This window comes from Truncatella angustata, assembly GCF_020726525.1.
Source record: "Truncatella angustata strain MPI-SDFR-AT-0073 chromosome Unknown BKA67scaffold_1, whole genome shotgun sequence".
In the NCBI taxonomy this organism is placed as follows: domain Eukaryota; kingdom Fungi; phylum Ascomycota; class Sordariomycetes; order Amphisphaeriales; family Sporocadaceae; genus Truncatella; species Truncatella angustata.
Genome location: NW_025763381.1, coordinates 4862559 through 4885016, shown reverse-complemented (window position 1 = coordinate 4885016; position 22458 = coordinate 4862559). Strand labels below are relative to the sequence as shown.

The 22458-nt window shown below is 49.1% G+C and overlaps 8 protein-coding genes across 8 annotated transcripts; 3 read left to right on the top strand and 5 right to left on the bottom strand.

Annotated features, from left to right (window-relative positions):
- Nucleotides 1-672: 672 nt before the first annotated feature.
- On the bottom strand, nt 673-3818 carry BKA67DRAFT_547843 (SNF2 family N-terminal domain-containing protein). The gene is made up of 4 exons (XM_046101477.1): nt 3131-3818; nt 2764-3080; nt 1797-2712; nt 673-1744 (listed from the first exon to the last, which is right to left on the bottom strand). Exons 1-4 carry the CDS (start codon nt 3636-3638, stop codon nt 888-890), a joined length of 2598 nt encoding a protein of 865 aa, XP_045964515.1. The 5' UTR covers nt 3639-3818; the 3' UTR covers nt 673-887.
- Nucleotides 3819-4000: 182 nt separating this feature from the next.
- Nucleotides 4001-4936, top strand: BKA67DRAFT_547842 (transcription initiation factor IIA, gamma subunit, helical domain-containing protein). The gene is made up of 3 exons (XM_046101476.1): nt 4001-4268; nt 4339-4486; nt 4589-4936. Exons 1-3 carry the CDS (start codon nt 4090-4092, stop codon nt 4733-4735), a joined length of 474 nt encoding a protein of 157 aa, XP_045964514.1. The 5' UTR covers nt 4001-4089; the 3' UTR covers nt 4736-4936.
- A 2118-nt stretch (nt 4937-7054) lies between these two features.
- On the top strand, nt 7055-8371 carry BKA67DRAFT_653565 (uncharacterized protein; the record flags this gene model as incomplete). Its single annotated transcript, XM_046106389.1, has 4 exons — nt 7055-7326; nt 7560-7656; nt 7858-7893; nt 8024-8371. 4 exons carry the CDS (start codon nt 7055-7057, stop codon nt 8369-8371), a joined length of 753 nt encoding a protein of 250 aa, XP_045964513.1.
- Nucleotides 8372-10274: 1903 nt separating this feature from the next.
- BKA67DRAFT_530478 (necrosis inducing protein-domain-containing protein) lies at nt 10275-11182 on the bottom strand (the record flags this gene model as incomplete). The annotated part of the gene is made up of 2 exons (XM_046099246.1): nt 10275-10561; nt 10651-11182. 2 exons carry the CDS (start codon nt 11180-11182, stop codon nt 10275-10277), a joined length of 819 nt encoding a protein of 272 aa, XP_045964512.1.
- Nucleotides 11183-12360: 1178 nt separating this feature from the next.
- Nucleotides 12361-15381, bottom strand: BKA67DRAFT_547832 (chloride channel). The gene has a single exon (XM_046101475.1). It carries the CDS (start codon nt 14989-14991, stop codon nt 12448-12450), a length of 2544 nt encoding a protein of 847 aa, XP_045964511.1. The 5' UTR covers nt 14992-15381; the 3' UTR covers nt 12361-12447.
- Nucleotides 15382-15997: 616 nt separating this feature from the next.
- BKA67DRAFT_653562 (histone-fold-containing protein) lies at nt 15998-16805 on the top strand (the record flags this gene model as incomplete). Its single annotated transcript, XM_046106388.1, has 4 exons — nt 15998-16061; nt 16115-16200; nt 16263-16353; nt 16423-16805. 4 exons carry the CDS (start codon nt 15998-16000, stop codon nt 16803-16805), a joined length of 624 nt encoding a protein of 207 aa, XP_045964510.1.
- A 183-nt stretch (nt 16806-16988) lies between these two features.
- On the bottom strand, nt 16989-18411 carry BKA67DRAFT_547823 (leucine-rich repeat-domain-containing protein). The gene is made up of 4 exons (XM_046101474.1): nt 18055-18411; nt 17934-17974; nt 17556-17816; nt 16989-17492 (listed from the first exon to the last, which is right to left on the bottom strand). The coding sequence occupies exons 1-4, from the start codon at nt 18131-18133 to the stop codon at nt 17124-17126; spliced, it is 750 nt and encodes a 249-aa protein (XP_045964509.1). The 5' UTR covers nt 18134-18411; the 3' UTR covers nt 16989-17123.
- Nucleotides 18412-20552: 2141 nt separating this feature from the next.
- BKA67DRAFT_530474 (glycoside hydrolase family 16 protein) lies at nt 20553-21679 on the bottom strand (the record flags this gene model as incomplete). Its single annotated transcript, XM_046099245.1, has 2 exons — nt 20553-21529; nt 21583-21679. The coding sequence occupies 2 exons, from the start codon at nt 21677-21679 to the stop codon at nt 20553-20555; spliced, it is 1074 nt and encodes a 357-aa protein (XP_045964508.1).
- Nucleotides 21680-22458: the final 779 nt, after the last annotated feature.

The window sequence follows — 22458 nt, the reverse complement described above, 5'->3', positions numbered from 1 at the left end:
GTCGAGGGCTGCTCCCATGCGATTCGATCAGGTGTCTCCATTTCTCGACGTTGGCAGCGGTGACCACTACCCGATCTTCTGTGGGACGCACAAAAGGAGGAAAGACCCCTTCATACCGCCAGTATGCTTCGCAGACTAGACGGGCGACCACAGCCCAGAGAAAAAGCGGACGCAGGAACCAGGTTTCCTCAATCACTATGTGGCGCAGTCGACTGAGTTGGTTTCTCCTGCTACCAACGTCAGTAAATAGGCGTGGGAGATGCATGCTGAATGGCATGTATATCCCTGAATATGCAAGATCGAACCCGAAGAATGGATCGTGTAGGCTCCCAGCTCTGTAATTGGACCCTCGAATGCAAACATATAATTACCATCCTTGAGCATTTTGGAATTTCCTTTCTGTCCCTCGTGGCCGCAATCGGTCCCCAGCTTTTGTTGGCTCGTATGCGTATCTATTGGCGCACAATGCTACTCGACCCCTCGCCTAAATTCTATTTCTTTATTGCCCCCCTCCCTCGGTCTTTGTTTCCTGGTGAGACTGTTAGAGAAGCGGTTCGGGATTGTACAACAAAGAACACTTGGCATTTTAACACAGTAGGGCGGCGGAAGACATCTACCCACCGTATGATCTTGACTAAACAGGTCGCAAATATGCATTGTGCAGCAATTGCTTATAAACAACTGATATATAAGAGCACTTTGTGAGATTGAGTGCTACACACTTCAAATTTGAACTTGTACAGAATATTATACTTAACCATATTGGTCCGACCAAAGTCGCGCTCGTAGTCTCCCAAATACTCTACACTCTTTTACATAAGGCCAAATACATTATCATGCACAGACAAAACCTAACCCACGGCATCAGGAAACATATGTTATATAACCTATGCCGCCTTGACCTGAGTGATGCCGTCCGCCGCTGTGTCAACAACCTGGAAACCAGCAGCATTACCAGCGCCCGTAGCGGCACGAGCGTACGCCTCATCGCTCCTATCAAGAAGCACATCCAAGTCCTCATCACTAAAGATTCGATCACTGCCAGAATGTTGGTATACTTCGCCATCCTTGAGCAATAATGCTAGAAGGGTCTCCTTGTCAAGCTCTTCATGTTGGTCATCAAGCTTCTGTCCCATGGATTTGAACCCACCCTTCTTGATGACGAGTTTTTCCAGACGCCTCTTAGCGTCCGCACTGAGGAGTAGTTCCTCCTCGACCGTACCTTTCGTAGCCAAGCGGTAAACTACAACAGGGCGAGTTTGACCAATTCGATGAGCACGGTCCTGCGCTTGTAAATCTTGCTGAGGGTTCCAATCACTATCGAACAAGATAACAGTATCGGCGGCAGCAAGATTGATACCCTGGCCACCCGCTCTAGTCGACAACAAGAAGATTTTAAAGTCTGGATCTTCGTTGAAGCTCTTGATCTGCTCGCGTCGTTCTGCCTGTGCCACACTACCGTCGATTCGGCACACGTTCCACCCCCGTAAGTCAGCACAGTAATCATGTAGGATATCGAGTTGCATCTTGAATTGTGAAAATATCAAGACCTTGTGTCCATGCCTGAAAAGCTCGGGCAATAAACGATCGAGCAAAAGCATTTTGCCGGAGGAAGTCACGATACTTTCATCCACTTCCAAGTTTTCGTCGAATGTCCAAGGATTATAGAAGTTGTGAGGACTGTTACAGACAAGCCGCAATTGCATGAGAGAGTTGCCGAGCTTCTTTTCCTTGATTTGCATTTCTGAGCAGTTAGTTGTCTGTGTTCGATGAGTCTAGCATCCATGGTGACTTACTCGCAAGCTCTAACGTGGCAACACGTACTGCCTCATCTTCGTCTTGGGGATACTCGTCGCTATCATCGCCCTGAGCAGCTTCCATCTCTGCCACAAGCTTTGCCTCAAACTCGTCATCGTCAAGCTTGTCGTCATCTGATTCTTCCGAAACGTTATAAGCGGTAACGTTCTTCTTCGGTCTACCACGGCCTCGTCGTATGCTAGCAGGCGTGGATTGTCGGCTTGACTTGTTACTCTTGAACTGCGGCGATTCCACTGTAGGAGCTACCTTCCTCTTACTACCAGCTCCGTTGGTCGCACCATTAGTCATATTCTTCCGGGGTCGACCACGACCTTTTTGGGGGACAGTAGAGGAGACATCACTTGGTGCAGGTGAAGCAGCCTCTGACACAGCAGTACTACCGGCACGAGAAGTTTGACTACTCGCCCTCGTCGAATGAAGCGGTGTATTTGTGGTGCCGGTTAGCCGTTCCACCACCTTATTCTCCAGATACGACCGAGTATCAGTGCCCTTATCACTGATGACATTGTATAGATCTGTCTGCTCCTTGGTCATTGGCGCATACAGCACGTATTCCCGCTTCTTGGGCAGATAGTTGGCGACATCAGCTTTGATGCGTCGAAGGAGGAGTGGTTGGAGAATCTTGTGTATCTTCTTCACTAGTTCTTGATTGGATTGATCGCCGATAAATTGCTGTGTGCCCTCCTCGTCTTGAAGGTCGGTGAAGTCGAACCATATCTCAAAAGCTTCCCAATCCATGAATGTCTCGGGCATAAGGAAGTGAAGTAGCGACCATAATTCCTTTAGGTTGTTCTGTAACGGAGTGCCCGTGATGAGGAAACGAGAAGCAGATTTGAATTGTTGCAGTTCCCTGAACAACTTTGCATCTGCATTCTTCAACCTGTGTCCTTCATCCTAATCACGAATCAGTCGATATCGTTACCCATACCCGAACCAACGACTTACGACTATGATGCAAGCCCATTCAATCTTTGACAAAGCCGCATGATCTCTTAGGATCATCTCGTAGCTAGTGCACACGACGGGGAAGCCTTTCAACGCAGTAGGACTTTTGTAATGCTTGAAGATTTGGCTCTTGAAAAGCGCCTGTCTTTCCTCCGGTTTGCCGTGGTAAAGCACGAACGGGATGGTTGGCGTCCACTTTGCAAACTCGTCCTGCCAGTTTGACAGAGTACTGAGGGGGGCGATAACCAAATGAGGTCCGTAGTAGGACTCCTGCTCTCGAAGCAGTGCTACGAGTGAAATGGTCTGTATTGTCTTGCCTGGCAAGGGTAAGCTCGGTGCCATTTATACCGGGCCTTCGGGTACATACCGAGACCCATCTCATCAGCCAAGATACCACTCATGCCCTGTAACATAATCTCATACATCCAGGTCAGCCCTTCAAGCTGGTAGTCACGCATTGTACCACCAGTCAAGATTTGTGGTTGTTTCTTTAGGTCGACACCGGCATCAGCCAGAGCCTGGTTGTCAAAGTCCCTCCCGACTCGTCCGAGAGCCTTGGTCTTCTGAGTGAGGATATCACCAAAGATGGAGCTCTTCCGGAGCAATTCGTCAAGCTCCTTGGCCTTGGTAGCACGTTCCTTGGCAGTCAGCTGGGGTTTGTTGCGGCGCTTGCGGGCTTGGGCAAGCCTTTTGGCCTCCGATCTCGTGTTCTCAGCGCGAGCCTTCTTCTCCTCGGTGAGCATGTGCTCAGTAGCAAATTGGGAAGTAGCGGCCATCTTGGCTTGATCTGAATCTTCAGTAGCGGGAGGTGATGATGATGCACTGGTGGGGACATGTGAGGGAGACTCCGCGTCCAAAGATGAATCTGAGCCCATTGTGTATGTAAAATCAAAGAGGTCGTGGTAGATATTAAGCACCGCGGAGCTGAACTAGTAGTTTTAAGAGATACTAAATTAAGGAAACATTGTTTTGGGACGGCGACATTCATTAAGCATGGTACAGTTTCCAACAACCAGAAATGATGATTTCACTGGCTTGATGCGCATTGCCTAGCGCGACGGCCGGATCGCCGTGCATCGCCCCCCCAGAACGCGAAACGGCAGCGATGTCACGCGTTAAGTTAGTGGCGAAAGGGGCCCCTGTGCGACGTGAGCTAGCGTACAGTGAGCTACATAGGGCCTTGGCGGGTTCCAGCAGTCGCTATTTGCAGCTGCACTGTCTGATTCCAGCGGATCCCAGGTACTGTAGCGACCGACCTGACCCTGCTGACCCCTGGACCTGCCTGCCTGCCTTCACTAGCCTGCCTGCCTGCCTGCCTTGGAGCCCATGCCTGCTGACTCATCTCGGTCCACATCCGCCGTCCTTATCACCGCCATATTTAAACCACCAAACCTCGTCTTTGCATCATCACCACCAAAACAGCACACTCGTCGCAGGACTTCGGGCATACCAGACAATATGGCATCTGGTCCGCAGAACTTCTACGAGCTGTACCGTCGAAGCAGGTACAGCGCCGTCCTCTGCTTGCTAAACTATCTGCTTTACAATGGCTAACCTCAGCACCCGCACTAACAGCGTAGGCACTGCTTTGACGGACACTCTTGATGACCTGATTCAAGAGCACCGTATCGATCCCCAGCTTGCCATGAAGATCCTGGCCAACTTCGACCGCGCTATCACCGAGGTCTTGCAGGAGAAGGTCCGCTCGCGATTGACTTTCAAGGTGAATGCTGCTCCTAAATGTTGCCTTGCGCCTTCTTGCGCCTGCTTTTTTAGGCGCATCGTCTTTCGAGTCTCTGTCGCTAACCGTCCTCTTACTGTACAGGGTTCCTTGGACACTTACCGATTCTGCGACGAAGTTTGGACCTTCCAGCTGAAGAACGTCACCTTCAAGATGGACAACGGTCAGAACAACGTTGTTGCCGACAAGGTCAAGATCGTGTCCTGCACCGCCAAGCCCCAAGGTACCTAGTCAACTGAGTAATGCCATGAAGGCATTGGGCGGAAGGATTGTCACGCAGGAGAGAACACAATATCGTTGTGCACATTGGCAGTTGATTTACATTCGCGGCGTTAGGTCAGGTCAGGGAAACGGGTCAGGGTGATATGTTTAGAATGAGCCAACGCGCATATTACTCGCGGCCATATGAATGAATTGATTTGGTCTTTTGAGTTTCCAGAGCCCCAAACAATAGTCGTGATCGACTCATGATGCAACACGACGAAAAGACCACTGTCGATCCAGCCATCATAGCTCAATTGGCGTGCACTGCTGCCCTTTTCTGATGGCAGGAAGGAATGATTAATGCCTGATGAACGTGTTGACCATCCCATGACTTCAGTGTAAAGCTGCGTAGGTGATGGCGACGGTGTTGCTTCGCCCGACCTTGTGGTGTAGTAAGTAAGCTCCATTAGCTCCCGTTTTCGTTTGTATAACCAGCTAAGGGGTACATATAGAAACTTACGAACTTCAATATTAGTTATCAGTGGAGCAAGGTTGAAATTATATGGAATAACGCCGACACTGGTATGATTATTGTACCATGGTGTCAAGCAAAACTAAGCAGAAGAATATTGGATAAGATTGGATCTTGTAGATTATGCTAGCGAATGCTCTGGTCTTTACAACTTGAAGTCTGCTGAGATTATGGACGGCGACCACAATGCTACTTATGGTCAACTGGTGATTAGGGAAATTTTCGACGGCATCCAAAGATGTCACACTCACAATCGAGGTTGTTCTTCGTGTACCCTGGCCAGAACGATTTGCCCGTTCCGGAGAACCGACAAGAACGTCATTCCAAGGACTCAGTTGTTCACTTTTTCCGGCACGCTCTTTCTAACAGAGTCTACCCAATCGGATGGAGTCGACGTTTCGAGGGTGACTCGGGACTCCTCAAAGTGCAAACAGCATCTATGATCCCAAAAACGCATTGCTAGACTGCCTTGTGAACTGAAGTTTCAGGTGTTCAGTTATATCATCGCGGCTCAGTATTGGCCACTATATTGTACAAGCCCACTCGTACCTAGCTTCCGGAAAGCTCTATCTCATAAAAGCAACCGATGCATGAGGTGAGTATGGAATCTGAATTCACTAGACTGATCTGGATTTCAAGTTAGACTGCGAGCTTTTATTCAGACAGCTCTTACAAATCCCAAGTTGGCTAATTGTTATGGTGGAAATGCCGAGCACGATTTTGAGAGTTTCACAATCCTAAAGCATGTTCCACCAGGGCTCGAGGGTTGACGATGACGATGGAAGTCGCTTAAGGAGATTTACGTTGGTGTTGAAAGTGCTTACTGGACTCGAGCACTATATGATAAGATGGACTATAATGTGCTGGTATGTGTGAAATTGAGATTCCTGATTATAGGTGAGGTACGGGATAAATAATCGTTAGTTTACTGTACAAGTAATCAACTCTGTCAAAAGCATAGGCGTTCTACTATAGTTCCGTGCGCCAAGCCATGAAATCCTCACTAATAATTGCTCACTCCATGGAACGCATGGGATGGACTATTAGTGCAGTAGACACAGAAGACGGCTTGGTAATCGTGACAATGGAATGTTGAATAATCACTGGAAATAGTAATTTTCCTGTCTTGTACTAGTTCGGCTCAACTTGAATTCCTATACGGTTGTATTTTATGCCGAACTAATGCAGTTGCAGAGTCATGACTTATCTAAAATCGTCCTTAAAGTATTCCAGTGAAATATACAAAGCTCTCTACCATGATTTGGAAGATTCACGTTCATAGTGAGCAGCCGGTACCGGTATTCTGCGGCACCTTGTACATTGTGATGTGTGCCGGAAGTTGACACGCTATGATAGCAATATATCTAGCATTTGAAAAAAAAAAAAAAAAAAAAAAAAAATTCTCCGGTACAATTCTAGTGCAACTTTTGTACTGGATCTGTGCTGCGAGGTTACTATGTAATGCAGGAACACAAACACCACTGCATACTCAACGACCAACCGTAATCTGACATCCAAGAACCTACAATAGGCCATTTCGTTCCTCGTGGTCGAAGATAGCAACGTCAGCGCATGTAGTGCTACGACACAATTCGGCATTGTGCAAAATCAGCTGGCGAGTCATTTGGCTCTCATCCTCCACGGCTCACCCCTCAGCAAACTCAGTTCGACATTCCCGGTCCCACTAAAAACTGCCAAGGATCGGTGCGCGTCGCCCAGAACCTTGGAAAGCCGTCATTCATCTTCTTCTCCCAGCAACTCAGCCCCAGATACATCCGCATTCGCCGGTGAAACACGAGAGTCAGGTGTCCACCATGCCCCGTACACTGGAGCAGGAGGCGCGACCTTCTCCGGCTGGTGTCCCGGATTCGATATCATTCTCTACAACTACATCTGCTACTCCCGTACTTGGAACAACTCTGCGGAAGCGCCACACTGTCCTATCTTCACACACGAGCCAGGAGAAGATGTCGGAGTCGGGCGCGATTGGCGAAGAAAGCGCCACCATGGCGAGCAGGAACCAATGGATTGTACTTGCAATAGCCAGCGGTGCTTGCGCTGCATTCAACGGAGTTTTTGCTAAATTGTAGGTACTTCCTTGTGCCACAATCCCCAAAACAACTCGTTATCGTTTGTCGAACATTTGTATCGTCGCACAAACCCTAGACTGTTTGTCTTATTTGGGTTTTACATTATTACGTATCTGCATCATTGTATTGGAACATGTCCGATCGTTCTAGTTGCCCGAGCCCTTCATACAGTCCAGATGAAGATCGAAATACGTACGCGTACTTGCGCAGGAGCTAATTCGTTACGTAGGACCACCAACGATTTAACGTCACATATATCGCGAGGAGTCGCAAAAGCCTTTGGCTTAGCTGCTGTTGAAAATGTCATTGAAGTGGTTGTTCGCGCTGTAAGTCACTAACCTTAGACTTTTTTGTTTATCAGCACATCAAACCTGGAGTGGGGGCTGGCTATGTCGTCAAATTGGAGGCTATTCCGATGTTCACCGATCGTCCAATATTAGCGTAATCGATCTTTACGTGTAGCCTATTCCAATTCCTCATCCGTCAAATACCCGGTAGGAGTGCAAGCTGACTTATGCTCAAAATAGTCATTCTTTGGTCTCAATCTAGTGTTCAATGGCGTGGTAAGTTATATTAGCGGTTGCCTGGCAATCCTTGCACATCCTACGGATATCCGAACAGACACAGAGCTTATTATCTCCAACCCCATCTCTTTCCCGTAGTGCTTTGGAAGCTCTCGCTGACATATTCTAGATGTGGACACTTTTCACAAAAGCACTCGCAAGGGGTAATTCCACGACGCAAGTGTCCATTATGAATACGTCCACCAACTTCATGATCACTGCCTTGCTAGGTCTTATTATTTTCTCCGAGTCTCTGCCACCACTTTGGTGGCTTGGGGCGGCCATGCTAGTCGCAGGAAATGTGATAATTGGCAGAAAGGATGAGAGTAGCAGCTCTGAAGACGACGATAGCATCTCAGTGGCTGAATCCACATCCAGCATCACAGCTTATCAGGATGTGCCTCAGGTTGCGGGTATCGCTCCTGTTGAAAAGGATGACGAAGATGAAGATATTGCACTCCTTGGCGATCTAGATTAGTTCACGTGAAAGGCTGTTTGCTCTTTCGCAAACGTGTCCTGCTTGTAACAGGTATATAAGCAAACACCTTCAAACATAAATTTTGGAATGGATGTCTTCGCTTTCGTCCCGAAGTTATTCTACTTCAAGATTACTGTTGTCTTACATCTTTGTCTTTCGTCATTGATCTTGGTATCTGCCCCTTTATAAGATGCGGGACTCTACAAAAACATCTCTCAATCGGCGAGAATGAGTGAGAAGTGTAGATGCGTGCCGTGGTGAGTCGAATATTGTTTACAGCTCAATATCCACGTGTTGTCTCCCACCCCTACATTAGTCAAGTTTACTGTAAGAATTGTTATGGACATACTATCAATGTCACATATACAAGTTACGTTCGAACAGCATATTTAAATAAGTACTTTGTAGTAAATTCGGGGTGCGGATAGGCAATAGACCTAAGGAGTCACAGTCCCATAAACTTGACCACCACTGGCGTGGCGGAGTGAACGCATGTCATCCTGATTTGTAAACTCCGTTTCTATTCCATCAGCTTGCTCTAGGCTTCAATGACTCCTTATGTTATCCCAGATTAGGGTCGCGAAATTGTAATTGCCAAGGGCAGAACTTCACTTATACACCCCTTACAGGACATCGGCTTGACAAACTTACGAACTGAAAAACTTCCCCTTAGGACTGTCACATGTCGTGGCCTCGAAAAGCAAATATTCTGGCTCTATTCTTTTTCCATACGTCATATGATATTTGTACATTACCTACCATCTATAAATAAATAAAGTGTCATTAGGTTTCGCGGAATTCTATCTGTTACAATCTAGGCCTTTAAAATACGGTCTAATATTCGATATCTTCCCCTTGGACAAATCCATGACCAATAACGTGCCGAGGCCTCCAACCACATCGCCACATACCTGTATCAGTTTATATTCGTCGCCGCTGGAAATGCTTGGAACCTATGGACAATGCGCCAAGCCAGAAGAGGAAGACCTAAAAGAACAATTTCAGACTGAGCTAGTTGATTTGAAGCTAAGGATAAGTTCGACACAATCTTACAACCATATAACATTGTATCATGTCACTATCAGCTCCTAATACCATCGTAGCAAGCAGGGAAGTTTCACTTTCAACATTAATCCGAAGGCATTATATTATTCATCACACGAAAAATTTAACATCAGGGTGTTATACGCAATACTATCGTCCGCTCTCTACCTTGGTCAATCACCGTATTGCTAAGACTAACAAATGTGCTTTCTATTCACAAGGCCACACTAAAAATTTTCATAATTCGGACGAAATCATTGAGACCCAGATCGAAGTGCAACCTTGCTCTTATGACATTTCGTCATACTCAGTACTCAAGATTGAGTGTCCCATATTACTCGTCTTCTTTCGTCAGATATACCGGGTGTCGTCAATCATTTTCTCCTTTCGTACTTTCGCTTCCAAGTCTTCTATATTGACTTCATGAGCCGCACCAATAACTCATATCCCCGCAGAAATAAACATTGATGATCAAAACCGCTCGACAGATGTGACGAACTTTATGAGATACCTTTATGATCACATCCTGTGGAGTTAGTTCTCGGAAATAAATGACACTCTGAGCGTCAACGCATTTTCACGCAGTCGTACTACAGAATCAAGCTAAAGCCTTGTTTTAAGACAACAGACCGCCTCATGCTAGTTATCGGTCATGGAGGTGCCCCTCTACGGGAAGAAGAATAACAACAACGAAGGGCCATATATCTCGTTGTTTTAAGCGCTACTCAACGCTCTAGTCTTTCTCTGGCGGCTTTGATGTTCGTATTTGTGACCATAAGCATCTAATCATATATTTACATGTCATGGAACTTTATCCCGAGATCCATTGTGCCTGTTCCAACAAATACTCCTAAACCATCTAAGAATCCGAGTTGAAATCAAAGCTGCCAACGTCGTGGTCGCCAATGGACTTCTTGAGGTAGTCGGCGAAGATGGCCGTCTCAATCTTGCACTTGATGCCGTTGTTGGCCCAGTTCTGGATCATCTTGTCACGGAGGTCCACCGAAGGGTAGCCCCAGAAGCCAACCAGCGCACCCTGGATCCACACACCCTTGTCGTTCTCAACCGCGTCGTCGCCCTCATTGGCGAAGCGGAAGTCGTGTGTGCCAGCACCAGCCTTGTTGTAGATGACCTTGGCATGATGGTCTGTGGTAGAAGTACGTCAGTATGTTTGCGTTCCGTGTGTGTTTTTGTTTTTCGGTTTTCTGCCCATGATTTCAGGGTGGGCTGCTTACCTTGGAAGCGGACGTCGCTGGCACTCCTTATCGAGTAGCCGTCGTGCTCAGATACGGCGACGTAGCTCGGGTGGTCTTGTCCGTCCTGGACCCAAATGACCACGTTCTCCCACTCGTAGCGGTGACCCGAGGCGACACCGGCCACATGCTCGAGGCCGACGTCCTTCTGGAAGTAGTGCTCGTACATGTAGGCACACCAGCCGTTGTTGCAGCGGGTACGGGAGTACACGTTCTGGTTGTCCAGATACGAAGCGGTGCGGCACCCGTCACCGGTGTTGGTGGTGTAGGTGTTCGAGAGGCCCTTATCGAGGTTTCCCTGGGCATCGATCGCAGGGACGTTGTAGCAGCTGTCCGTGTCGTAGTCAAGGACGGGCTGGAACGAAAGGGCTACATCGTCTGCGTTCTGCGGTAGAGCCGTAGGAGGTGTGTCGGAGTCTCGCTTGAGCTGCTGAACAGAGCGAACCGGTAGAACACTGGCACTCACAGCGACGGAGAGCAACGCGATGCTGCCGGCTACTTTTATATTGACCATCGTGGAAAATTTATTACTGGATGGGAGTGTTTTAAGGTAGTAATGGTAATGTCAGGACGGGAGTATCCAAGACTGTGTTGCTTGATGCTGATAGAAGTATCAGTTTCGTCGGCACAGTTCACTTACTTATAAATGCTTCACGTTGGCTGTGTCTTTAACTTTACATGTCCATTGTGCCGTAATCCCTTGACATGAAGTCACTTGTGAACGTTGGTCTCTCCTGCAGATGTTCCATCGCTTGTCTACAGGGTTCAAAAAAGAAAAAAGCTATTTCAAGAGACAGAATGTCCACCTAGTCAAGTTGTAACGCCCGGACATCATCTAGTAACAAAATATAAGTCATATTTGAAGTATGAGAGCATCCCTGATTACGATAGGTCCTAGATCTTGAGGCTCTCAAGATTCGGCACAATCCTACAGGAATTTCTAAGTGCGTGTGCAATGCATACAACTACCCCAAGAACGGAAAGTCATGTAAAGCCCCGAGTCAGATGCTCAACCACAGTACTCATAGCTGAGCGAAGTCCTTCATGGTCCACACGCTAGGCTCTAGTTATTCTATTTATAAGTTGGCACTACGCGTAGCATTTGTGGAGAGGGCCACTGATACTGTTGACATTCTATCATCGGTCTTTAGAGCTGAGCTATTGCACGAAACGGCAACCGGCACTTCATTACTGTATACCAGTTGAGAATAGAGGAGATTCAGTATGTCCTTGAACATTGTACTAGGACAGTGCTCATGACCTTTCTCCACAAAAGAAGCTTAGTTTGTTCCTGAAGGATGGACTATAAATTTCCGTGAAACGGACTAGCACCCTATCTATCACAGCATTTCACTGGATTCACCGGGCTGTTTCTTAAGCTTAATTAAGGATTGAATCCTGCCGTGAGAACAAGGAGGTTGCATCGCACCACTCGAAGGAGTGCCGATAATGCGCAGCGGGATTAAACCCTCAATTGGTGTATCCTTGTAGGACTGAATGCAAGGATTCGCTTTGCCGATCGGATTGTATATCATGTCACGTTCTTCCGTATTGTACTACGTTCTTCACTGACTTTCGCCTACTTTTTATTATCGATGTTCACATACCAATCTTTGATATGATCCGGAAGTGGAGTCGCGCGGTTTCAGAAGGCTGGGCTACAATGATTGATACACTGCAGACTTTTTGTGGCCGAAATGTTTGTTTAGCATCAGTGCGTAAAAGCCAGAAATCATAAAGCACTGGCATCTGTTTACATTCACAAAGGACTTACTCGATCTACCTATTTTCCAACTCAAGCCCATCGTTCTCAGCCAAGTCCGCAAGATCTTCGTCTCCATCCATGATCCTGCCACGGCCACTTGTTATAGAGGGAGGACCATTCCCTAGCTGTATGCGGCCGCCACTTATAGTGTCTACCTTGCTAGAGAACCACCCAGCTACTGTACGCATCCAGCTCCATAGCTTCTCGTGACCCTTTTGTATGTCATGCTCATCTCTGGGATTCTCAGCTGCTTCTGCCTGGAACTGATACTTGAGGCAATCCTTGACTGTAATCAATCCCGTAAGACGACCATGATGTTCGATAAGGATCACTCTGGGACCAATCTTCCGGAAAAGCTCCATGACCGTCTCCAGGGGTAGGCGGGGATGTACCATCACGGGCGTAGCGTCGACATATCGACTAAAGTCAACAGATGTAGAGCTCATACTAAAATCCGCGTTGCCTATAGTGACTGTTGGAGTGATGGGCGTAACACTGCTCAAGGCTGATGCTGGCGGAGAGAATGTACACTTGGCATCGGCGTTGACCGTACTTCCACGCTCCCGCCTCAGTCTCTCTACGGCGTAGCGGAGTTCAGTCCTTCCAATGTAGCCCAGCAACAACTTCGACTCAAGGTCCTCCACAATCGGGAACCCTTGATACTTTGGCTGGCTGAGAAGGTCTTCCAGCGATCGAAAGGTCATACCATTCGCTGGAATAGCAACGACATCTGTTTTCATGGCTGTTTGTACGGGTACGCCAAAGTTATGTTCCTCTTTGTTATCCAGGAAAGGAAAGCCACTGAAGTAGATCATGCGATCTGCGATGCCGCCTTTGCCCAGCAGGTCGGAAACGGCTTTCGTGACACCCACTACAATCATTGTAGGTAGAATGTAGGTCAGAGCCCCAGTCAATTCAAACATGATGACAACCACAGAGACAGTGATGTGCATAATACCAGAAAGCGCCGCTGCTGCACCAAGGAAGGCATATGTGCCAGGCGTGATGCATGGTACGTCTGGTTGACATGCTGCAAAGAAAGAGCTGTTGGGAAATGCATCGTAGAGGCTTTGAACGATGATACCAATGGTTCGACCAAAGGATGCGCCAATCGCCATCGACGGGACGAAAATACCAGCAGGTACCTTGCAGCCATACGAGATAATGACCAAAAATATTCTAATCACGGTCGCGAGAGTGAGCGACAATATGTTGCCCCATCGCTTGTCAGCATCACAAAGACCCTGATAATCTTCTGCTCCTTCACACTCAAGGAACAGGATCTCCATGCTTTCCGTCATGTCAATTCGAAGGAAGACATTGGGATAGCATATTATAGCCGTCCCCGCAGCCAGGAGAGTCGCCTCAAGAACCGCGTAGTTGGTGAGATACTTCTTTCGGAAAGCCTGTGCTCGCAGATTCCACTTCATCACAAAAGCTCCGTAGAGACCACCGAAAACTCCGAGGATGATGTAAAACACCACCTCGAAAAAATGCCAAGACCGGTCATACCTGACCTGGAACATGACCAATTGCCCCGTTCGAAAAGGATTCATCGCGGCGAGGACTGCGGTCGCAACCAGAGCGCAGAAGTAGCTTCGCCACATGGTCTTGAGGGGAAAGTAGCTTGACATTTCTTCGAGCGAGAAGAGTACACCTCCGATAGGACTGCCAAAAGCGACACCAACGCCGGCAGCTGCGCAAGCGCTGAGGATTTCTCTGGTCTTGGAAGCGTTACTCTTGTATTTCTCAAACATGCGCGAGATGACATTGCCGGTACAAACAGCATAATGGACGCTAGGGCCTTCCTTTCCGACCGATAACCCAGACGCGATGGCCAAGGGCAGCGCGATGGATTTGATGACGAGTGTCCAGAACCCCAAGAAACCTTTCATGACAAAGCCCGCAATGATGCATTTGATCTCGGATATGCCGGAACCAGCTGCGTATGGCGCAAAAGATTTGACGAGGGTGGCAGCCGTCAAGGCAAAGATGGTGGCGAACATGATGTAGAGGATATAGTTGACGGGTTCAAAACTGGTCCACCTATGCCAATCGTCGCAGCCATTGTCCTCGCCCCAGCAGCAGAAGCTCTCATTCAGGTAGAAGGCGGTGGTACAGTATCCCAGCTTGATATCCGAGAGCCATTCGGTTATGATGTTGAGGAAGGAAGCGATCATGCCGATAGCAGCACCAACAAGCGTCACTACAATCCAGCCCTGGGCGGCGTCGTAGGACTCCCACAGCTTGTATCGCCAGGTGACCTTTCCATTGTCAAACAGACCGGCCGTCTTCCTCCGCCGGACCTTGCGCCGTTGTTGTTCCCGGGCGGCATCTTGTACCCAGTCTATGGTGGTAAAGTCCTCGTATCGCTTGATCTCGGCGATCTCCTCCTCGATCTGCTGGGCAGCTGGCGCATCGGCGCTGCCATTGCCCTCGCCCCTTTCGACTGTCGAGACAGCGAATGACAACCTCGAGCTCAGACTGGGCCGGCGAGTGGACTGTGGGCGCGAGACTGGGGCGGAAAAGGAGGTCGTTCTAGAATTCATGGCACTCATCGCGTCGTCATTGCGACCCTGGCAATCGCAAGCCAGATACTTCTGCGCTCGTACTGTACGTCGGAAATAGTAAATTCCCTTTTCTTCTTCTGTTCTTTTTCTTCTTTTGTCTACGTTGTGATATTGAAGAGCACTGTCTACAATCAGCGACCCAGAAGTACAGTACGCGGTCAATCAAGCACCGTCAGCGTCTGGCAGGACTGAATGCCACAGGCTCGAGGGCTAAAGGCTGAAGGTTGAAGCTAGCGAGCTCACTCGGCGCAGGTAATACAAATCCATGCCTGAAAGACCTGGAAGACATACGTAAGACGCTATGAGACATGGTCTGCAGGGGTCGTGCAACGGACGCAAGGAGGGTCTACCTGGAGCCTCAGACTAGTCTAAGGTTAGGTCAACCGAAGGTGAGGTGAGTCTAGGCTAGGTTAGTTAGTCCAAGGTTAGAGCTACAGTGTGTGTTCTGAATGGTGCACGTCCCCCCTCTTTCCGCTAAACTCATGCAAGCACTCAATGGGCAGTCATGGCCGTGTATCGCGTCTCCAAAACTCAGCACGCGTTTCTCATGAACCACGGTCCGTATTCATCCCCCTCGTCCAGCAGATACGGAATAATAGTAAAACGTTAAAAAGTTAGTATACAATTTCTTCCAGAGGCACCCCCATGGGGCTCCACCAAGATCACTTCGTTCATTTTTATTTTTATGACTTGTCGTCTCAGGTCAATGCCACGAGACATCAGCAACCGTGCAAAGTGCCATCTCGTAAATACTGAATGTTCGACTGGCCGTAGTCTGTAGCTGTTCGTTGCAGTGCCAAAACGTCCTTGGCAACGACGCCTTGGAAGCATGAAGCTCACAAAACTATCTCTCAAATACCGCTGACCATAATGAGCAGGAGCATCATCAACTCGCCCAAACGCTTCCAGCTTCAAGCTCAGCACCACCATCCTCAACACATCACCGTAACCTTCGAGCACTCAGTAGAGGGGCATTACTCGCACCTCGGCCGCCATGCCCTACAACACCACAGCAATCCCTCCGAGAAAGGAGGTGACAGGCCAAACGCAACTGCCATGTAAGTCACACGAAAAATATGCCACGAGTACTAGATACTGACGAGTGAAGCAGTATCCAGAGTCAAGAAGATCATCGCCCAAGATCAAGATGTTCAGATCTGCTCAAACAATGCATCATTTGCAATCACAGTCGCAACAGTGAGACCCTATCTGAACCAATCTCACCGCCCTCGCCTGGTGCTGATCCCCCCCTCTCGTAGGAAATGTTTATACAACATCTAGCAGCAAAAGCGTTGGACCAGGCAAAGGCAGAGCGTAAGCCGAGGAGAAATATTCAATACAAGGACATCGGTAACTACTATGCTTCCTATTTAACTTTTGCTGAACCGAGTCCCTGCTGACACCCAGCCCCTCCTCCAGCCAACGCAGTACATGGACACGACAACCTCGAGTTCCTCGAGGACCTTGTGCCCAAAACGGTCAAGTTCAAGGATGTCAAGGCCACAGCTGCCGCAACGCGTGCCAGCTTGCGCGGGGGCCGGTCAGCGGATGACGCTGAGGACGAGGAGCCGCGTGCGCCCGCGCCCAACGGCACCAAGAAGCATAAGTCGAGCGCCAGCCGCTCGAGTCTTAACGGCAGCGTGGACATCGGCAGTATGCTTGGCAACGGCCGCGGCGCCAACGGAACGGAGCCACGCCGTCAAAGCGATGCCGAGGATAACTCTGCAGATCCGAATGACCAACTTGAGATGGAGATGAGGCAGGCAAGGGGCAACGACGGCGATGTTGAGATGGCCGACTAGCATTCTTCAGAGAACCACGTCACAACGGTCTTGCTAGAACACCCTACATGATTCAATACCCGAGGAGCGCCGGATCAAGCTCCCTAAGGGACCTGTCCACTGGCAAATGATTGTGGGAAAATATTTACCTTTACACAATGCACACGACATATGATCAGACCTTGATAAATCAATTCATTCAATGCCCCGTCTTCGTGGGGGTTTTTATTCGTTCAGATGCTCGTTTTGTCTCTAGCTCAGCATGAGTGCACGATATGCCATTCCTATTCTCATTGAGTTTTGAGGTATATGCTCGATTCTGGCCCGTGATCCCCCTCTTTACTCCTCCATATCGTCATTGATGTGAACACCAGCAGGCATCCTACCCTCCTTGAGCATCGTCTCCAATCTCGTAATCTCGTCCAGGCTCGTGGCGTTCCTGATCAGGTCCTGCAACCGCTTCTTCTCCTTGTCCGTGAGCTTGATTCTCGACATCCTAGACGAGAGACCACCAGTCGACCCATTGGAGGCGGAAGAAACGTCAAACGTTGCGCTGGATTTGATGCCCACGATGGTCTTGGCGAGGTCTGTCGGCTCCTGGGCGGTTCCAAAGAGCTCGGCGGCTCGTTCGCGCTCGGCCTGCTTCACCTTCTGGTAATCGAGGAAGCGTACGGCGCCGCATCGCCATAGAACCCAGTAGCGGTAGTGCTGCGCTCACTGTCAGCGCCTGCCGTTGCTCTGTCTCGGCGGTGCTTTGTGTAAAAGACTCACCTCTTTCTTCGTCACGGGGTTATCCTTCAAGACCAGGTGAGTCAAGTTGGGGAAGGGACTCAGCGGGTCGAGATCGGCCAGCTCCTTCAGGTCATTGCTCTCTAGTTGCAGATTCGTGAGCAGCGGGATCGAATTAGACAGTGTTGGTTGTATCGTGGCGATGCGGTTGCGAGCGAGAAGCAGCGTGCGTATTCTCGGGCTCAGCGGGAAGTTGCCCAGCACCTGGATGTCATTGTCGACCAAGTCTATGGCGTCTTGCGGCTACAGATGTGCGAGTCCCGGTCAGCAGAATGAACTGTCGCGTGAGGTTCGTCCAAGGTGGGGGAGATGAGACAATGGATAGAAAGAAAAAAAAGAGAAAGAAGGAAAACAACTTACACCGGCAACACCCAAGTTTTCAATGGCCGGAATTCTGTGTCCTATTCACGTGGCGAAGAGATCGGTATCAACTCTGCTCCCAAAGATCAAAAATGTAGTATCTGCTCTTTTCGCAACGTACCTCGGAGGTCCAGCTCGCGCTCTTTCAGCGCGTTGAGCCACGAGGGGGTTTCCTGGAGGAGCTCGACCGTGAGCCTCATCTTGGGGCGGTCAAGGAGCTTGCGTCTCCTCTTACCTGGCAACTCGTTGGCTACAGTAGCTCGTGTATGTTATCGCGCCCGTAGTCGTCGGTTTCGTGCTTTGCAGGATGGTACCGAGTATATCGTCGCCGTATGTAGCAAGATCGCAAGGCTGAGAGCTAGCAATCAAAATTTCCGTGTCGATTGCAGCCTGCCTGCAGTCCTGATGAGCTGGAACCCGACACCCTAGAGTGACCTTATGGTGGGGCAGGGCAGCAGGCAAGCTCTTTTAGATGCATATACTTTAAGTTATTCCTTTTGTCGTCACTCGCTGCCACCAACTGCTGCACGAAGGTTAGACCACGCTTTCCTCCACAATGCACATGGATTTTCTTTGCATTTGTCCCGTCAATGCTGATCCTCGAGTACACAGATGTACTTTTGACCTGTTGATGTTTGATCTCAAGTCGGGCTAAAAAGTCACTCTACATACTGTACTTGGGAAGCGTTGAATTTCTCCCGACCTGGCGCTCATGCTTCTGATCTTCGTTGGTCACCAGCTGATAGATCTTCAGCTCGCTGAATGAGCATGTTGTTGCCGTCTCCCAGAGTTGCGACAAGCAAGAGGACCCCGCCAACTCTTAGCCTGAAGTTTGACTTTATAGCGTCATAAATTAAAGGGGGCCGCAATGATGTGTCGTAAGTCGTGGACTCAAAAGGGTGGACATAGCATTAAGATGCCTACCTGTGTAGTTCTAGAGTATAGTCCTCAGCCTGGTCATACGAGCCGCGCAACGTGGCTTGTTCGGCACGAGGCCTTCGAACACGGCTGCGAGCGCTGCTGGGTTGACCGCCATCATTAACGACGGCGGAGGGGATATTAAGCTTAATGATCCCCTGGGCCTCGTCCGGTGTAAACAAGGTGATCGTTACTACAAACACAGTCGTGATCGTCGTCAGCTGGATGGATGACTAGGCTCCGGACTCTGCTCAATGCTTGGCGGCATCTGTGGGAGAAATAGGTCATGTCGATACCAAAAGTTAGTCGGCTCACGAATAGTATACAGTTCTCGGAATCAGCGATGTCCTCGCTCCATTCTGATAGGCAGTTTCTACCACCCTGGTAGCTGTTGGATGGCATCGCGTTATAGCCAGTGCCCAGCAGGCCGCGAGCGCCAATATGGACCAGCTAGTGGGTGGGTGTAGGCCGTGGAAGAGCAGTAGGAAGTGCTTCATAAGGCAAGGCAGAGGTGGCGTGCGTCCGACGACCTCTTGTAGAGTGCACGATGGACCTTGACTCGCTTCACTGGAACCAGGGCCATACAGCATGGGCGGCCCGAGGAGCCATGTATATGGCATATAGCGGATGAAAATGTAAATTACTATCGCCCGAAGCTCGAGTGTTGCTGGCACTAATCTGTGAACAATCGAGTGTGACCAAATCCAGCCGTTGTTTCCATGAGCATCAAAGATGCTCCCGCAATGAGAACGCTGTGGACATCCTCAACCTCCTCGGATTTAGGCACTTTGCCACCCTTCTCGGCGAGGATAAATCTCTAGTCCACCTCGGTGCCCAGAGGGACATCATGGCGATGACCTACAAGTATCAACCTTGCGAGACAAATTTCAGAGCCTTAAATCATAATAACATGGACTAAAGACGCACTAAGTTGATAACACCAACATCAGAGGCGATTTATATAGTCTAATCATATTGTCAAAGTAGCTCTCCAATATTCTATAAATACGTCAACGAATAACGTTCTCCTTCTTACCATGTAGTTCCTCACGTGCTATGATTCGATGAAAGGGGTTTAACCTTCGCGAACACAATACCTTGATTCACTGCCCCTGCATACAGCAGTACGGCAACTTGCCTGCCCTCGCTCATTTGAATCATCACCAGCAGTGATAGTAGCAGTCAGGATCATCTTTGTGGGTACTGAAGCTGTCGCATCGATTGCCAAATTCATGTAACATAATTACCAGACTCAAATCCCACTTGACCAACTCTGATTTCTTCCGCAATACCATACCAGCAGAGACACGAAGCCATGATATTTTGAAATTGGTGATATGTATCGTGATTAGTCATAAGATGACGACCGTAGCTAATATTGCGATCATATTGCTCATATATTTTGGAGTTTGATTATAACTAGCTACTGAGTTTGCACTCTGGGTATATCCTCTGCGTAACACTCATTATCCCCGGCCACTATTCGTAATATGTACAGTGTGGCCATAATCTCCCATCCATGCTTGTAAATTCTACTTCTCTAGTGGCGGCCCGATGTAAATCGCCTTGTGCTTTTTATAAGCACCAAATTCCCAAATATTTCCAACGCCATTGCTGCATATGCATGTCTATAGTGCTCATCGTCTAAACATCCCACCATTATCCGGGCTATCAAGAGCCACTTTCTTCTGGAGTGCGCGCTCAAATGTGCCTCCAAATCCCTGACAGCGAGGCCAGGATAGCAAAAATCACGGGGCCAGCAAAGAGAAGAGGGTGAGGAGGTTGCATGCCCGAGGATGCATTCGGCACGACTTTTCCTGACGATGTCATTCGCCATCCAGAAGGCAAACTAGCGCTGTAAGTGGCAGTGCTTGACCCGAGGGCACCAGCAGGCACGCTCGCAGTGGCCGTGGAGCCAGCAGTGGCCGTGACCGTCAAGGAGCCGGCGCCGTTTAAGTTGCCGTTAATGGTACCGCCGCTGGAGGTGATGGAAGTCCAGTCACCGGTGGTGTCGCCATAAGAGTAAGAACTGCCGGTGCTGTAGTCTGTGATGACCATGCTCTTGATGTTCATGCTGAAAGGTCCTTGAGAGTAGTCCGTAGGACCACGGGCCCAGCTGATAGTTCCAGCGCTGTTGCTTGAGTCTCCTCCAGACCAAGCTCCAAACTTGACCTGCATCGGCGTCTGCGGATACTGGTCCGTCTCAGCGTTCTCGTATGTCAACGTACGAATCGTGGTCTCCCCAACCATCCACACGATACGCTCGCTTGTCCAATCAATTGTGTACTTGAGGAAGCCGTCCTGGTTGCCAGCCGCTGGGTTCCACTCTCCGCGGTTGTATGTCGTGACTTGCCCCTTGCCAAAGTAATTCGTGGCTACCTGGTCGGTATCGGCACCTAGCCATTCCATATCGATCTCATCCAAGTCGTCTGATTGCAATACGACTGATGAAACAATTCCTGCACCGGGTGCTGCCTTGAGATAGAATTCGACACGCCCAAACATAATGTAGAACATTGAGTTTAACTGTGGTGCGTCCCCAGACTTGGCCACTGTGAATGTCGCACCATTCGACGAACTGTACGTCGGAGTGCCACCCGACGTAGAAAATGAGTTGACTTCTCCCTGGGTGAAGTCGACGTCTATCGTCATACCAAGCGCGGTATTAGCAGAACATGCTGGAGTAAAGTGTTAGTTGTGGCTCCAAGTTTGGCGTAGCAGAAATGCTTACTCGACTGGAGCGGATTGCAGTCTGTATATGTTTGTGCAGTGGCCTGGCCCGCCAACAGGGCTACCGCTACGGTGGCTATCCTCCTACAAAGAACCATTTTGTCTGATAATGTATGAATGAAAGGCAATGCCAAAGACGGAGCGCGAAGGAAAGACGCTCAGGTTGTTCGCCGGTGAGGTGAGAATTGGCTGTCGTCGGACTTAAAAGAAATGCACAACCAAGACTAGATTTTCTTAAACCGTCCCTACAATGTACACGTCGAATATGCAGATAAGTTTCACAATGCTATTGTATGAACGCAAAATCTAGAAGCATTTCCAGGGCTCAGATTGCTCTTATGGTAGTAAATACATGCAAATTACGGGTTCGTAGCCGAGAAAAAGTTGGCTCACCAACCACCCGTTTTCCCGCGGCACTCGTCATCGCATTGGGTATTCAGAATGCGATTTGTTGTTGGCGCCTAGCAACTCCAGGGGCGCTACGGATCCGTCACAGCTGCAGGGTCCAAGAGCCAAGGTTCTAGGCGGACACAAGAGATTGGTGCTCTATTGTGTACGTCTCTGAGCGTCACAGGGGTACCCGTTGGCCGAGTAATCTAGGAGGTTGGGATCGAATTACAGTGGAGGTTCGCGACGATGCCAGGGAGGTTGGTGGCATGAATGGGGATAGATAGCCCACCGATGCATATGAGGAAAGGTACCGATATCGACTGTTGCGCTACCAAATTCAGTACCGAATGCACCCATTGACTGAAATTGCTGGTGCCAACCATTGCTGCAGCCGTTACCCTACGAATTTGCCGTGTGACATTTCGAAGAATAGTGCCTAAGCTACTTATGGTTAGCGTTTTAGCCACCAGAGCCACAGCTCTCGTTG